At 42.0% G+C, this 16,420-nt stretch overlaps 1 protein-coding gene across 1 annotated transcript; it reads left to right on the top strand.

Moving 5' to 3' along the window:
• The first annotated feature begins 375 nt into the window (after positions 1-375).
• On the top strand, positions 376-16,352 carry NAA20 (N-alpha-acetyltransferase 20, NatB catalytic subunit). The gene is made up of 6 exons (XM_023217761.1): positions 376-542; positions 5,570-5,594; positions 8,740-8,830; positions 9,465-9,600; positions 15,229-15,374; positions 15,830-16,352. Exons 1-6 carry the CDS (start codon positions 490-492, stop codon positions 15,913-15,915), a joined length of 537 nt encoding a protein of 178 aa, XP_023073529.1. The 5' UTR covers positions 376-489; the 3' UTR covers positions 15,916-16,352.
• Positions 16,353-16,420: the final 68 nt, after the last annotated feature.

The following is a 16,420-nucleotide window of genomic DNA, read 5'->3' as shown; positions in this document are numbered from 1 at the left end:
TCTGCCCGCCTCGGCCTCCCAGTGTTGGGAATATAGGCGTGGGCCACCGCCCGCGGCCTTCTTTTTGTTTTTAAACGTAGTATTGACATTTTAAGATGACATCTGCGACTCGCATCACTGGGACAAGCGACTCTGGGTCATGAATTCTCCCATTCCTCATTTACTCTGCAGCACCGGGTGGCTGTGAACCCCGCTCTTCTGCTTGGGTTTCCGCATCACCAGCAGCTTCGCCGCTTCCCAGGAAGGGTTCCGACGTTCTGGGCAGCCAGAGCCCCGGAGGCCTTACAGGAGCGGCCTGGCAATTCTCGCTGCCGGCCGCCAGAGGAAGCTGCTTCGCTGCTGTCGTTGCCGAGCAACTCGTAGCCCGGAAGCAATACCCCGTCCAGCTCGGTTCTGGGGCGGCCGCACTCCGGGAGACTCCGGGAGACTTCCGGCGGCGGGGCGGGCGCTGGGTCTTGGCGAACCGGCTTCGGAAACGGCGGCGGCGCGATGACCACGCTACGGGCCTTCACCTGCGACGACCTGTTCCGCTTCAACAACATGTGAGTGACACGCGCCTAGGGCCAGCCGCTCGTGGTCGGGCCCCGCCACCTCCGGCCCCGTCACCTCCAGCCCCGCCAGCTCCGGCCCCAGCCGCACCCTCCCGGCCCGACCCCAAGCCCGGGCGGGGACCCGCGAGAACCACCCCCGCCGGCCGACGTGGGCGCCTCCCTGGGGCCACAGGGTCCAGGGACAGGTGGGCCTGGAGTCGACGTACGCCGACCTTGGCGACCTTGGCCAAGGTGCTCAAACTTTGTCTCTGGACCCTGCTAGCTCGCGGGTTCTGGGGCAGCGCTCGGGCCGCCGCTCGTGGTCGCTGTCAGGAGGCACTGGGGTGATGGGGCGAGCTGGGGCGCGGCCTCGAGCCCACGACCTGGGCTCCTCGCCCTGCCCCACTGCTTGCTGGCTCGTGGCCGGGCCGCGCCTCTTCTGGGCATTGGGCACCGCCGAAGGCCCGGCCGCAGAGGGGGCTTGCGAGGATCGGAAGCTGGTCAGCAGCTGTTGGGATGTGTACATCGTGAAGCCCACCTGGTGGCCGTGGTTAAATTGTATCTAAATGAAATAACACCGATCACTGTGTCCCCGCCAGCGGATGCTGTCTCAGTCATGGTTAGTGTTTCCAAGTTTAGTTACTGTAGCTGCGCACCCGGGTGTAGACACCTTTCCTCTGTGAGGAGTCAGGGTACATCTTAGGGGAGGCTCGCTGTGCCCAGAGCCCTGGATGAAGTCTCTTTGGATTCGAGTTAAGGCCAGACCTCTGATTTGCAGGTACCATTTTTTTTTTTTTAAGAAAATGTTTTATTATGAAGATTCCCACACATTTAGAAAAGTTGGAGGAATTTCACATGGGCTTTTATAGACACTTTTCATGGATTCTGCAGTTAACATTTTGCTACACTGATATCTCTCCTGCCTATCAGTCCTAGATCCACTTTAAAAAACAACAGGGCGGTATGTGAAAACTAAGGACCAAGTGGTTCTGATTCAAGTGTCGGGAAGATAGAAAGAACTATGGGATGAGATGGCTGGGAACATTTCAAAGAGAGGGTGAGCCTTGAAGGATGGGTGACACATTGGTAAGTGAGGAAGAAGGAAGTTCCAGAGAAGGAGCGGGGCATGAAAGTGGGGACACTTGAAGTGCGGTTAGACAACTGGGGTCAGTGCGAATCCAGTGGCTGGTTTCTGTCCCCGAGCAGTCAGGGAGAAATGGGTGAAACAGGAGGGGTTTCGACTTGATCCTGTGAAAAGAATTTTCTGCTGGGCCAGTCTGGTCTAAGCTTCATAGCTGCGGTGACTTGTGTTGAACTCATTGTTGCCTACACTGTTCTGAGTGCCCACATAATAATCCAGTTAATCCTCACAATTCTCTGAGGTGCTGTCACCCCCATTTTGTGTATGAGTAAACCAAGGCATGGCAAGCACAAGGGAATTGGCCCAGGTGGGGATGAGTAAAGCAAGGAATTTCATCCAAGGAGATTGGTTCTGGAGCAGTGGTTCTAAAAGACGTGGTCCCTGATCACAGGGACCATGTTAGAAACGCACATTCCGTTTGCGATCCACTGCTCTGGAGTGGGTCTTAACCCACCTGGAGCCTCTGGAGAGGCTCACCCCTCTTTGAAATGTTCCCAACCATCTCATCCCATAGTCCTTTTATCTTCCTGACACTTGAATCGGAACCGCTTGGTTCTTAGTTTTCACATACTGCCCTATTGTTTTTAAAAATGAATCTAGGATTGATAGATGGGCAGAGAGAGATGATGAAGCCAGTGTAGCAAAATGTTCACTGTGGATTCTAGGTGATGGATTCAAATTCTTAACCACTGAGCTCTGTGGGTTGTCATGTGATGAGAGCAGGTAAACTGGGCAGGTAAGCCATTCAGGAGGCTTTGGCAGTGGCCCAGAGATGATGACTTGGCAGAGGCTTCAGTTTGGGAGGTGCAGCATGGGAGGTGGCAGCATGGGAGGTGAAAGGATGCCTTGAAGCTTCAAGAAAAGTTAAGCCTTATGGGGAATCAGTTTTACCTGAAGATCTAGGAAAGGACAACAGTTTTACATGGAAATGAATAGGAAGAAAATAACACAGGAACACTTACAAGAAAATACTAGATTTCAGAGAATCATGGGGCCTCTTCAGAATGTGCCAGTAGGGGAGCTCCATTTATTCCCCATTTTCTTTTATCTTTTGAGACAGGGTCTCGCTCTGTCACCCAGATGGGAGTGCAGTGGCACAATCATAGGTCGCTTTAGTCTCAAGCTCCCAGGCCCAGGCAATCCTCCTGCCTCAGCCTCCTGAGTAGTTGGGACTACAGGCATGTGCTGCCACACCCCACTAATTTTTTAAAATTTTTTTGTAGAGACAGGGTCTTGTTTTATTGCCCAGGCTGGTCTGGAACTCCCAGGCTCAAGTGATTCTCCCACCTTATCCTCCCAAAGTGCTGTAATTACAGGTGTGAGCCACCACACCTGGTGCCCCGTTTTTTCTATTTACTTGCCTCTTTGATTAGGGCATTTTGGTAGAAAACTCTGAGAATGACTCAGATTAGATGTTGCAGTCGGAATCGAAAGAATCTGTGGATGTAGAACACTGCAATTAATTTAACACATATTTTATTCTTGGAAAAATATTTGAGTGCCTACTGTGTATCAGTTCTAGAGACACAGCAATGAACAAGACATAACCAAAATGATGTCTTTATAGAATGTACATTTTCCCCTCTAAACACCTTAATGTATCATAAAGTAGCTCTGACTTCATAGAACACCTGAAACAATTTTAAGGACCCCCTCAAATCCTGACCCACACCTTGGGAATCACTGCTCTGACAGTACGGGGAGTCATGTGGAGCTTAGTGTTCAGTTACACAGGAAAATAGAAGCAGGGAAGGAAAGCTGGAAGCGAGTGGGGATTCTGCTTTAGTTTGGGGGTTCAGGGAGAGTGCCTTTGAAGAAAGACCTGGGGAAGTTAGGAATGAGTTACATGAATACTGGGGGGCAGGGTATCCCTTCCAGATAGAGGGAACAGTAAGTGAATACACCCCTGTTTCAAATAGGAGGCAGGCCACATGGCTGGAACAGAAGAGTGTGGGAGGGTATGGGGACGACAGCAGAGAGTCAGAAGGGCAGGACTTGGAGAGGCCATCGTAAGACCTGAGCCTCTCTGCCAAGGGCACCAAGGAACCCAAGTGGAGGGGCCAGGAAGGCATCTGGGCATGGGCGTCTCAAGATTAGGTCTGGGCTAAAGATGGCAATGTGGGGGTCAACACAAATATAGAAAAAAAGGCTAAGAGGCTGTAAGATGGTGCCGTAGGGCATCAAGTGTTCAAGTAAAGGAGACCACGTGGCTCAGTGAGGTCAGAGGAAAACCCCATGGTCTCAGAAGCTGAGTGAAGACAGCGTTTCAGGCTGTCCCAGCAGTGGGAAGCTGTTCGAGAGCAGCTGATGGCTCAGTGCACATCATATTTATATGTTTCTTCTAGGAAAGAGAAATTGAAGATGCAGATGCAGGAGGGAAAGAACTGCAGGAGGGTCCCGAGTACTGAGGGGGTCTCTCGCCAGCACTCCGTGCCTGGTGACAGGAAAGCAAGTAGCATATGGGTGCAGATGCCTGTGTGCGTGGGTTCAGTGGGGGGACTTTGATGAAGCCTTCTTATTCCTGTTATCTTTTCCTCGTGATGGAATAGAAGCCCCTGAGATGGCGGGGCTGGAGGTGGGGGTGCGGGTGGGCAGACAAGAGGACATAAAGCAGTTGTTGAGAAGTGTGGGAGTGACTCCCTGTACTGTATTAGAGCAGTGATTCTCAAGGTGTGGGCCAGGGTTTGGGGGTCCCCAAGATTGTTTCAGATGTTCTGTGAGGTCAGAGCTATCCTCATGATGTATTAAGGTGGTTTTTTGCCTTTTCCACTGTCATTCCCTCACAAGTACACAGTGGAGCTTCCCAAGGTGTGATCTTTCAGCAGCAAGCATAATAAATGCTTGAGAATCTGGTTGTCTTTTAAGCAAGACGTTGCAGAATTGTTAAAACAATGCCATTGTTGTCACTGGATTTTGTTTTTTGTTTTCGGAAGTATAGTGATTTTTTGGTAAAGTTATTTGTGTTAACGTGTAATTGATTTATTATTTTTGAGTGAATATTAAAAATTTTTAAATATCAGTAGATATGACCCATATAAACAAAAGTTCTTTGGGGTCCTCAGTAACTTTTTAGTGTTAAGGAGTTTCTGAAACCAAAAAGTTTAGGAACTGCTGGACTACAGAATATGATATGACTAGCATCGCTATGGGTCTCAAAGGAGAATTTGACTAGAAATTGGAGGAGAACAATTGAAAAGTAGCTGGTTTTGAGCCTGACAAAATAATGGCTCCACTGATTGAATAGGGAAGTGAGGGGACGGAGGAGGTGGGTTTTCAGAATGCAGATTCAGGAACGGTGTGCTGGGATGTGCTGGTTGAAGCGCCCACAGCAGCAGAGCCAGGTTGGGAGGCATCCACCAAGAACACGTGATTGAACACATAGGAATGGGGATGGTGGGGACAGGGAGGTGGGAGTGTAGAATAGGAGTAGGGAGCAAAAACCGAGTGGTGGGAGTGACCACATTTACAGGGTGGAATAAAGGAGCAATTGTCAGGGAAGACCCAGACACAGGCAGGGAGGATACATGGGGTTAGATGCTGCAGTGGGTGAGTCTGACCTTCCGTCTCTGCTAGCTACATCCCCAGTTGATCCCCAGTTCCATTAGCAATTTATTGCCACTTAGAAAATGCGAGATGTAGATTTATTAACTTTAATTTTAAAGAAGCAAGTAGCAGTTAAATAAAAAAATGTATAAACACCCTAATAGTTGCTGTGACAGCTTATTATGGCTATTAGGTAGATTAAATCATCTTCTTCAGCCCTAAAGTTGGCCTTAAAATTGTTGATGAAACATGTTTTGTTTTCCTTGTGGCATTATTATTGTTAGCTTTAGCAGGCTTATTTCAACTGGTTATTGTAAACGCTGCTTACTATTGATATTTCTCTTGTTTCTTTCAGTAACTTGGATCCGCTTACAGAAACTGTATCCTTTTTTACAAAAAAAAAAAAAAAGGTTGAATGAAGATTTACTGAGAATAAAGACAATAGAGAAATGAAAGGGAAACACAGAGGAGTACTGAAAAATTTAAAAACTTGTAGGTCAGGAAACTTCATAAGCAACACTGAAAGCAATTTTTAAAAATGAAACTGAGAACAAGAGTTGTCTTAGATCTGCTGACAAACTGTTAATATCGTAGAAATTTGTAACATCATAGCTCCCCTGCCAACCTTGCCCCTCAGGAGTCAGCATGGCTGTATTCATCAGAAAGCACAGTGACTTCAGCAAGGTGGCTTCATCTCTCTAGTGTGAACAAAGTCTGGAGATAAGCAGTCCCAGGCAGGTGATGCTTCCATGAAGACACCAGCAGCCAGGCTTTTTGCAGGTTAAGCACTCTACAGAGTGGCCGTAATCTTGTTCCAGATGCTGCCAGAGCAAACAGCATCACAGCCACGTTTCCGGCAGCAGAATCAACAGAGGGGGAGGTGAGGGTGTTCTTCCCTTTTAAGAGTACCTTTGGGCCTGGAATCCCAGCACTTTGGGAGGCCAAGGCAGGCAGATCACGAGGTCAGGCGTGCAAGACCAGCCTGGCCAACATGGTGAAACCCCGTCCGTCTCTAATAAAAATACAAGAATTAGCCAGGCATGGTGGCACACTCCGTAATCCCAGCTACTCAGGAGGCGAGGCAGGAGAATTGCTTGAACGAGGACCCGGGAGGCGGAGGTTGCAGTGAGCAGAGATCACACCATTGTACTCCAGCCTGGGCTACAGAGCGAGACTCCGTCTCAAAAATAAAAAGAGTACCTTTGGGAAATGCCGCACAGCCCTGCTCTGTCTCATTGACCAGCACCTGTTTCATGTTCCACCTGTCTATCGAATCCTATCTAGAGTCCAGAAATGTGCCCCGCTTTATAAATTGGGACTTGACTAAAGTGAATAAAGGATTTGAGGTAACAATGAGCAGTGTCTATTATTGTCCTAAAGGAAAAATGGGGCAAAGATGTGAAGATAGGGTACTCTGGTTATGCTGTTGTAACAGATAACCCCACATCTCTAGTGGCTTACAACACAAAGTTCGGATTCTGGTTTATGCTCCATGTCTACTGTAGGTGGGTAGGAGGGTTCTGCTAACCGGTAATTTATCAAAAGAGGGCATATAGGAGCTTAATGAAGGTGTTAGGAGTTCAGTCTTATCAGTCAAAAGACATGTAAACTAAAACCAAAATGAGATGGCATATTTTAGGTATCAGCCAAGATTTAAAAAAATGATACACCTCAGTGCTGATGATGGTGAGGTGAGAGGAACATTCTCATAAATTGCTAGTGACAATGTAAATTGCTATTATCTTTCCGGAAGGCAGTTTGGAAATAGTAATTCCATTTCCTGAAAGCCGAAAAGAAGAAGAAATAGAGGCAGTTTGTCAGTGGTTGACAAAAGGCCCATAGGCCAAATCTGGCCCACTGTCTGTTTTGTAAATAAAATGTTAATTGAGACACCATGCTCATTAATTTATGTTTTTTTTTCTGTGGCTTTTGCAGTTTGAGTAGTTCCAGCAGGGACTGTATGGCCCACAAAGCCAAGGGTGTTTACTATTTGGCCTTTTACAGAAAAAAGTTTGCTAACCCCTGAGTTACACCATTATGAAAATTATTTCTTGCAGGAGAGTTACTAAGCATTTGGAATACGATTCACACACAACAATCAGGAGATGGTTAAGTAAATTAGGCTGTACTGAAGAAGGATTTCAGACATTTTTTTGGGAAACTGGAAATGACCCAGGTGTCCATTGTCAGGATACAGGCTATTTAAGGTGTCTCTTCACATAAGGAAATACTATACAGCAGTAAAAATTGCTTACAGGTACAGGCAGCAACAGTACTACATATCAGAAACAAAACTGAGTGGGAAAAGCAAAAAATCTCCAGTGTTCATCTGGATTTTTAAAATTATGACTAATGATATCACCACTTAAAAAAAGATTTTTGAAGAATTTTGAATGACAAAAATTTGGAAGAATTTTAGGATGCAAATCCGTTATATGGTGTGCTTCCAGTGACATTTAAAATGTACAGTGAAAGTCCCATAATCCAGGTGAGCCTATATTTGAAAGTAACCTGTTGGGTCCTAGAGGTCGATGGGAGGGAGGGGTGTCTGGGACTCCTCCGTTAGCCACAGGAGAGATGGTTGTGTATGTCAGAGGCTGGCTGGCAGGAAGACTGGCTGGCCTGCCATGTTAAGGGTTGTATTTGAGGGGTATGCAAAATAATGATAGTCCTTCACAGGAGATTTTGAAGAATTTCACACTGAACAGGTTTTCCAGGAACTTAAAAAATATATTTATGTATGATTGATGGTGTCCTCTGATGAATTGCATCAGAAAGTGTATACTAACAAGAAATATATTTTCATCCATTAAAGTACAGAGTAAAAAGAAGAGAAATGTAGGAATGATTACATGTCAGTAAGGACATCCCAAGGTTGAAGAGTTAAGTCATGAGCAAATTTTTCAGGCATTTACTGTTAACATAGTTGATTCCATCAAGTCAGCTTTTATCTGCATTACTAGAAATGCAGGATTTGAATCAGTGGAGAGGAAAAACCGGGTAATTAAGTTGGCTCTGGAAGGACTTAGGTTGTAAAAGTTATTTTCACAGTCTCATAGCTGAAGTCAAAGTAGGAACTAGCCATTAATTTTTCAGTGCAATTATGCAAGCATCAATGTATTGAGCATCTACTGTGTACCAGGCACCAGGGATAAAGGAAACATAACATTCATAGACTAAGAGGAGGCAGACTGCTAACAAATAATATCAGGTGATAAATGGAGAGACTTAGATATGGTATGGTCAGTAGGGAAGTAGACTGTAGAACTTTGGGGTCCTGATTCTCTGCTTTCTATTAGACAGTGCTATCACCATTCCATACTTGAAGCTGTATGTCCAGGCAATTTTGTTAAAAATCCATGATAACCTAAATGTTTCATGTAATGGTATGTATGATTATAGGACTCATATAGAGCTGGGGATAAAGTAACAGTATACTTTGTAAAGGAAACTTTTTTTACAATATCCCTTAATGAAGAACTTTTTACTGTCCGTTACTTTTCACACTCCTTAACAGGACTCTAGTATGGGATTCCCTTCTACCTACAGTACCTCGCCCACTGGCCAGAGTATTTCATAGTTGCAGAGGCACCTGGTGGAGAATTAATGGGTTATAGTAAGTATAATACCACTAATTTTTGTGGAGTAGGTAAAGATTTTAATACAGATTTCAAGCAATTGCTTTAGACTGCAGAATGGGAATATAATCATGATGCTTGTAATTTTATTTCTTTTATTTTTTTTTTTTTGAGACGGAGTCTCGCTCTGTCGCCCGGGCTGGAGTGCAGTGGCTGGATCTCAGCTCACTGCAAGCTCCGCCTCCCGAGTTTACTGCAAGCTCCGCCTCCCGGGTTCACGCCATTCTCCTGCCTCAGCCTCCGGAGTAGCTGGCACTACAGGCGCCCGCCACCTCGCCAGGCTAGTTTTTTGTATTTTTTAGTAGAGACGGGGTTTCACCGTGTTAGCCGGGATGGTCTCGATCTCCTGACCTCGTGATCCGCCGGTCTCGGCCTCCCAAAGTGCTGGGATTACAGGCTTGAGCCACCGCGCCCGGCCTGGAACCACATATAGTATTACATTTACAAGTGAATTTCAAATAAAAGCACTGTTAGCTGGATGACCTCAGGTGGTACTTAAAAATAAAAACTTCGTTATCAGTTTCCTTTGTCATAAAAATGTACCGAACAGTAATTGTATATTTATGTGTAAATCAGTGTCTAGTTACTGAATGTGATTTTTGTTGTTGGCAGTTATGGGTAAAGCAGAAGGCTCAGTAGCCAGGGAAGAATGGCACGGGCACGTCACAGCTCTGTCTGTTGCCCCAGAATTTCGACGCCTTGGTTTGGCTGCTAAACTTATGGAGTTACTAGAGGAGATTTCAGAAAGGTGAGATTCGGTTTTTCAAATACACTTAGGGATTTGTGGACCCCCTAACCATTTTGTTCCCCTTCAGGCTGAATAACTGTCATGCTTTACAGTTTACAGGAATTTCATGTTCCTCCATCTCCAATAGTCCTTACAACAACTCTGTCACATAGTCAAAGTGATCATTGTTTCTATTTTGCCATTGAGGAAATTAAGGCAAAGTATTGCAGTGACCCGCTGTAGGCCTATAAGCCGAGGAATTGGGGGAATCAGTTCCAAAGGCTAGCTCTCGAGGTTTCTTAGTGTTCCTGCCACTGTGGCACACACTCCTAATGTCTGTCAACATTGCCTTGGCATCTGAATAAATTTTTAACAGTGCTTCTTGGCCAAAAGAAAATAGTTCAGTCTTAAGCAGTTATATTCTAACTGTTTAATAAGTATTTATAGCCTAACAACTAATAGCCATTTAGAAAAAAAAAATAAATTGAAAGAAGAAATATTTTTATTTCATTCTTAAATAACTATGGCTAGCTACTAATGAGATGTGTACACCTGTTGGACATTAGATGACTTGACACAACCACCAGCATTCCTGTTTCCCATTGGTTTTTTTTTTTTTTTTTGAGACGGAGTCTTGCTCTGTCGCCCAGGCTGGAGTGCAGTGGCACAATCTTGGCTCACTGCAAGCTCCGCCTCCCGGGTTCATGCCATTCTCCTGCCTCAGCCTCCCGAGTAGCTGGGACTGCAGGCGCCCGCCACCTCGCCCGGGTAATTTTTTGTGTTCTTTAGTAGAGATGGGATTTCACTGTGTTAGCCAGCATGGTCTCGATCTCCTGACCTCGTAATCCGCCTTCCTCGGCCTCCTAAAGTGGTGGGATTACAGGCGTGAGCCACCGCGCCCGGCCCTAATATTTTTTTTAATCACAGCAACTGCCAGAAACTCAGCTTCATAGAAATATTATGTCATTAAGAGGAATGTAGCATGATCTAATGTTGAACTTGTGAACTACTTCAAACTCGTTTCCCAATATCTGACATGTAAGGTTTTGCTGTTTTTCCTGAACATTCAAAATATCCTTTGGTGGCTGTATGAGTTTGGGACACTTTAGGGTACCTCAGTGCACAGTTTGTGAACTGCCAGCATGGCATCTTTTCTTTTCTTTTTTTAAGAGACGTGTTGTATATATCAAACCTCTTCATTATCGTGTAATACAATAAATAGAAGAGAAAGCCCCTCCGCGTATCTTCATTCTAGAAGAGATATGTTTGAAGCTGTTGTCAAGCTGCCATTTCTTTCTCCACTGTAATTTCTTAAAAGTGTGGTAGGAAAGAGAAAAGTTGCTGAGAAGGGTTCTTGAGCTTAATTTCCACTTAGTTATTAGATTTAATAAAGGCAAGTTTTAAAGAAGTAACTGTGGCCTGACAAAGGCTTCAAGCCAAATTAGAGGCAAAAGGAGCTCAAACTCATTCAGAGAAGAGAAGAAGTTGTGTTAGCTGAAAAAGAAGAGTGCTAATCTTTAAGATTTTTTTAAAGTTCTCCCTAGACCAAACAAAGAAGAGAAGAAAATTTTTAGCATGATTATAGTTTACACACATTTGTTAATGGCATTATGTTGAACAAAAAGTATTTGGCATTATTGTATAGTGAACAGGGAGTTAGAAAGTGGGTTGTTCAGTAAGAACACATGGACACAGGGAGGGGAATATCACACACCGAGGGAGTCTAAGGGAGGGATAGAATTAGGATAAATACCTAATGATGTGGATGACGAGTTGATGGGTGCAGCAAACCACCATGGCATGTGTATACCTATGTAACAAACCTGCACATTCTGCACATGTATCCCAGAACTTAAAGTATAATAAAAAAAAGAAACTGGGTTGTAACTAGCTATGACCTTGCACATATAATTTAAGAAAATTTGAATGATAAAATTCAAATGAATGAAGAAAAATTGAATGATAGAAATCAACCCCAAAGAAGAGAAAAAGGAAACTAAACCGGCAAAACAAAATGCATGAAATAAAATGGTAGCCAAGAATCCAAATACTGTCAGTAATTACAACAGTAAATGTTAATGGCCTTAGGACTTTATTTATTATTATTTTTTGAGATGGGGTCTCGCTCTGTTGCTCAGGCTGAAGTGCAGTGGCATGATGTCCGCTCACTGCAACCTCCGCCTCCCAGGCTCAATTTTCCTGCCTCACCCTCCGAGTAGCTGGGATTACAGGCACCCACCACCACGCCCTGCCGGCTATGATGACTCTATTTAAAAGACAAAGGCTGTCTGTATTGTTTACAGGAAATATGTGTAAAATATATTAAAATATTTTTAATACAGAAAGATTGAAAGTAAATTTTTAAATTACCTTGCAAATTCTAACCAGAAGAAAGTTAGAATACTTATTAATAGTAGTTAAATTATAGTTGAATAATTATTACCAGTGTAAAAAAGTGTCACTGCATATTGATAAAATATTTAATCAAGGAAGTAACAAGACTGGGAGTGGTGGCTCATGACTGTAATCCCAGCACTTTGGGAGGCCAAGACAGGTGATCACTTGAAGTCAGGAGTTCTAGACCAGTCTGACCAACATGGTGAAATCCTGTCTCGACTGAAAATACAAAAATTAGCCAGGTGTGGTGGCACATGACTGTAATCCCAGCTACTTGGGAGGCTGAGGCCAGAGAATTGCTTGAACCTGGAAGGCGAGGGTTACCGTGAGCCAAGATCATGCCATCACACTCTAGCCTGTGCAACAGAGCGAGACTCCATCTCAAATAAAAAAAAAAAAAAAATAGCAGTTTAAAATGTTATATACCCAGTGACATCATCTCAAAGTAAAAATGCACAAATTGACAAAACTACAAGGAGAAATAGACAAATAATTATAATAATGTGAGATTTAGACATGCTTTTTTCTAACTGATAGAACAATGAGATAGAAATTTGTCAAGCCTATAGAACAAGAATCAGCAATTTTCTTCTGGGTCAGATAGAGCGTGAATATTTAGGCATTACAGGCCACCTAAAGTCTTGGTTACATAGTTTTTTGTTTGTTTGTTTTTTAACAACCATTGCAAAAACCATTCTTAGCCTGAAGGCAGTAGCAAAATAGGTGTGAGCCAACCCTTGCCCTAAAGAATTTCAGTCAGTAGCCCAAAATCTTTTCACGAAGAAAGCTGTGGCTTCTCTGGCCAATTTTACCAAACATTTAAGAAATAACAACTGAAAGGTCACTTTTACACAAACTATTTTGCACAAGCTAAAAAAGGGAACATTCCTCAACTTATTTTTTAAGGCCAGGATAACTCTGATAACAATACTTGACAAAATATGGGAAAGGAAAATTTGAGGAAGATCTCACTCAGATGCAAAATTCCAGAAAAATAATTAGCAAAATGGATTTGCCACGACATAAATAGGATGACACATCAGAAACAAGGGGGTTTCAACTTTACACTAAAGGAGAACACTGGTTATTTTAGAAAGTGCAGCAAACTTGATAAAATCCAATATTCCTTCCTGATAAAAACTGTTAGCAAACTAGGAAATAGAAAGGGGGAACTTCCTTAACCTGAAAAATATCTACAAGAAATCTGTAGTAAATATATTTAGTAATGACACATTGAATGCTTTCCTTTTGAAACCAGGGACAAGTTAGTCCCTCTTCAGTAATTTACTAGAAATCATAGCGCAGGAAAGCAGGAAAAAATAAACGATAGGAGGATTGAGAGGAAACAAAACTTATTTTGCACAGATATGATTATACAAATGTAAAATCCATAAGAATCTATAAATATTTAGAATTAATAAAAGGTAGGCAAAGTTGTTGGATATAAAGTCAGTATAAAAAGCAATTGTATTTACATATGAGAGGAAACAAAACTTATTTTGCACAGATATTATACAAATATAAAATCCACAAGAATCTAGAAATAAATGTTTAGAATTAATAAAAGGTAGGCAAGGTTGTTGGATATAAAGTCAGTATAAAAATCAATGGTATTTATATATTTACAAACAGTAAAATTTAGAAAAAGATGCCATAGCATGAAAAAATATTAAATACTTAAGAATCTAGCAAGTGCTATGCAAGACCTCTGACATTTTAAAAACTTTTTTGAGAGATATTAAAGTAGCCCTGATAAGTGGAGGGATAAACTATCACTGGATTAGAGGATACAGTAAAACAGGTAATTGACCACATTCCAATGTAACTGCAGTCAAAATCCCAAGTATTTTTTATAGTACTTGTTAAGCTGACTCTGAAACATAGAGGAATAGAAAGAGCAAAAAAGAGACAAGATATTCTTGAACAGCAGCAAAATGGGTGATGTGCCCCCTCCAGGTATCAGACTGTAAAGAGTGAGACTGTATCTTAGTGCTGTAGTTATCTAGACCAGTGCTACAGAATTTGAGAAACAGACCCGAGAATATATGGACCTTAACATACCGCAAAGGAGGCACTGCACATCAGTAGTATGAAGATAGACTTTTCAGTAAAGGTGGTTGGACAATTGGATGTCCCTATGGGAAAAAAAAATTTCCCAGATTACCACTATTCCACACACAAATCAACTCCAGATTTATTAAAAACCTAGATGTGAAAGTAAAGCTAAGAAGTCTTTTGAATTTAATATGGCAGAGTGTCTCTGTGGCCTTAGTGTAGGGCTTTTTAAAAAGGCCATCATATATTCAGCTTCACTGAAGTGAAGTAACTTTTTTTTATCGAAAGATACTAAAGATAATGACAAGACAAACCACAAATTGGAAAAAGATATTTGCAAAGACATTACACAGTATTGAATATTCACAATACCTAGAGAACTGTAGCGGGGGAAAAATTGTGTGAAAGATGTAAGTACTGTACAGAAGGAGAAATCTAAATGGCCAACCAACAGAAATATATTCAACATCGTTAGTAATTGCAAATACAAACTAAAATCTGAGATATAGTTATACTGTAAGATTGGCAAAAATAAAAACATCTGATGCACCAAGCCTTGCTGCTGTGGAATGGAGGCTTACTCACTTCTGTGCGAGAGTGAGTTGGTACAAGCCAGTTGGGAAAACAATTTGGCATTAACTAATGAAGATGTGCCCTGTGACACAACAGTGAAACTCCTAGCTATAGACCTTACGTGAGACACTCAACAGAAGTATTCATAGGAGCATCGTTTGTAACAGTAAAAGCCAGAAATGTGTATCAACAGGACCGTGAATGACTTGTGGTGCACAAGCCCAGCCACTCTTGAAGCTGACTTTTACAATGTTAGTTGACTGAGAGAAGCAAAAGACAAAAGAATATATGATTCCATGTATGTAAACTTCATCAAGAGGAGAAACTGTAATAGGTGGTGAATTTGTAGAACAAATGCCTTGAGTTTATCTTTTAAGAAAACGTGTTGCAGCTTTTGAAATACTAGCATGCAAACATACAGTCATCTTATACTGCAAAGCAATTGTCATAAATCCTAAGTAATACAAATTTCTATTACCATGTAATCAGCTACAAAGTCCTATTACTACCATTCTGAGTAGTAGTCAGAGCAAGGTAAAAACACGTTTTAAAAAAATATGCATCTATTACTTTCTAGGGTGTATCACATTCTAACATTTTCCTTTTTTTTTTTTTTTTTTAAAGAAAGGGTGGATTTTTTGTCGATCTCTTTGTAAGAGTATCTAACCAAGTTGCAGTTAACATGTACAAGCAGTTGGGCTACAGTGTATATAGGACGGTCATAGAGTACTATTCGGCCAGCAATGGGGAGCCTGATGAGGACGCTTACGGTAAGCTCCCTTCCATGACAGTATCCTAAAGAAGTCGTCGAAACAGTTACATTCATTCTACAGATTGTAGTCTTTGATTATTTTAATAAATGTAGAAGAATCATATTTGACTTTAATATTAAATCTCCCTCAACCTACCTTTATGAACCTATTAGTAGTAATTAACTTACCTATTAACTAACCAATGGTTAATTTCTGTACATTACTGTTTTACTATGTTATATACGTATTATTTTAATAACAAGAAAGAATGTGTATTGTGAGCTGAATCCTGGGTGAGGTTTGGTTAGCATCTGGTATACTTGGCAGTTGGGAGACTTTATTTATAAATATATTTTGCTTAGAATCTGGTGGAAGTAGGGGTAGGGGATAAAACCTCTTATGGAAACTTTATCTATACACTTTACATTTGATATGTTGTTTGAGTGTTTATATTAAACTTTGCTTCTTTACAGATATGAGGAAAGCACTTTCCAGGGACACTGAGAAGAAATCCATCATACCATTACCTCATCCTGTGAGGCCTGAAGACATTGAATAACCCTGGGCAGTGGTTCTTAGGCAGATACTCTAGATACTTTATCGACAATATTATTTTCATTGGATGATTCTGGAGCTCTCTTAGGAGAAAAGTAATCATTTTAGGTCTTAAAGACTTCAAGAAAATACAGGTTATCAATTTATTTAAAATCTCATTGTTTCCAGTTAGCAATGTCATACCTATTAAAGCTGTTCACTAACAAAATTCAATCACAAAGGCAGCTAGGTCAGAAGGAAACATCCCACTCTCATGGTTCATAATATTCACTGTATGTATGCTAGGGAAAAGATTTGCTTCAGTCTCCTCCTAAATTCTGTGCCTGAGAACCACTGCTGCATATATTTGTTTTTAAATTTTGTATTGAACTGTTAATTGAAGCTTTAAAAGCATATAGGAGATGTATAAATCTAAGATGTATAATAAAATACATTGTTGACCCATGAATGTTTTCTGAAGTTTGTTAGTCATTTGTAAAACTAAATCAGATTGTAATCCCAGTACTTTG

Source organism: Piliocolobus tephrosceles, chromosome 20 (assembly GCF_002776525.5).
Source record: "Piliocolobus tephrosceles isolate RC106 chromosome 20, ASM277652v3, whole genome shotgun sequence".
Classification (NCBI taxonomy): Eukaryota; Metazoa; Chordata; class Mammalia; order Primates; family Cercopithecidae; genus Piliocolobus; species Piliocolobus tephrosceles.
This window is presented reverse-complemented; position numbering and strand designations above follow the sequence as displayed.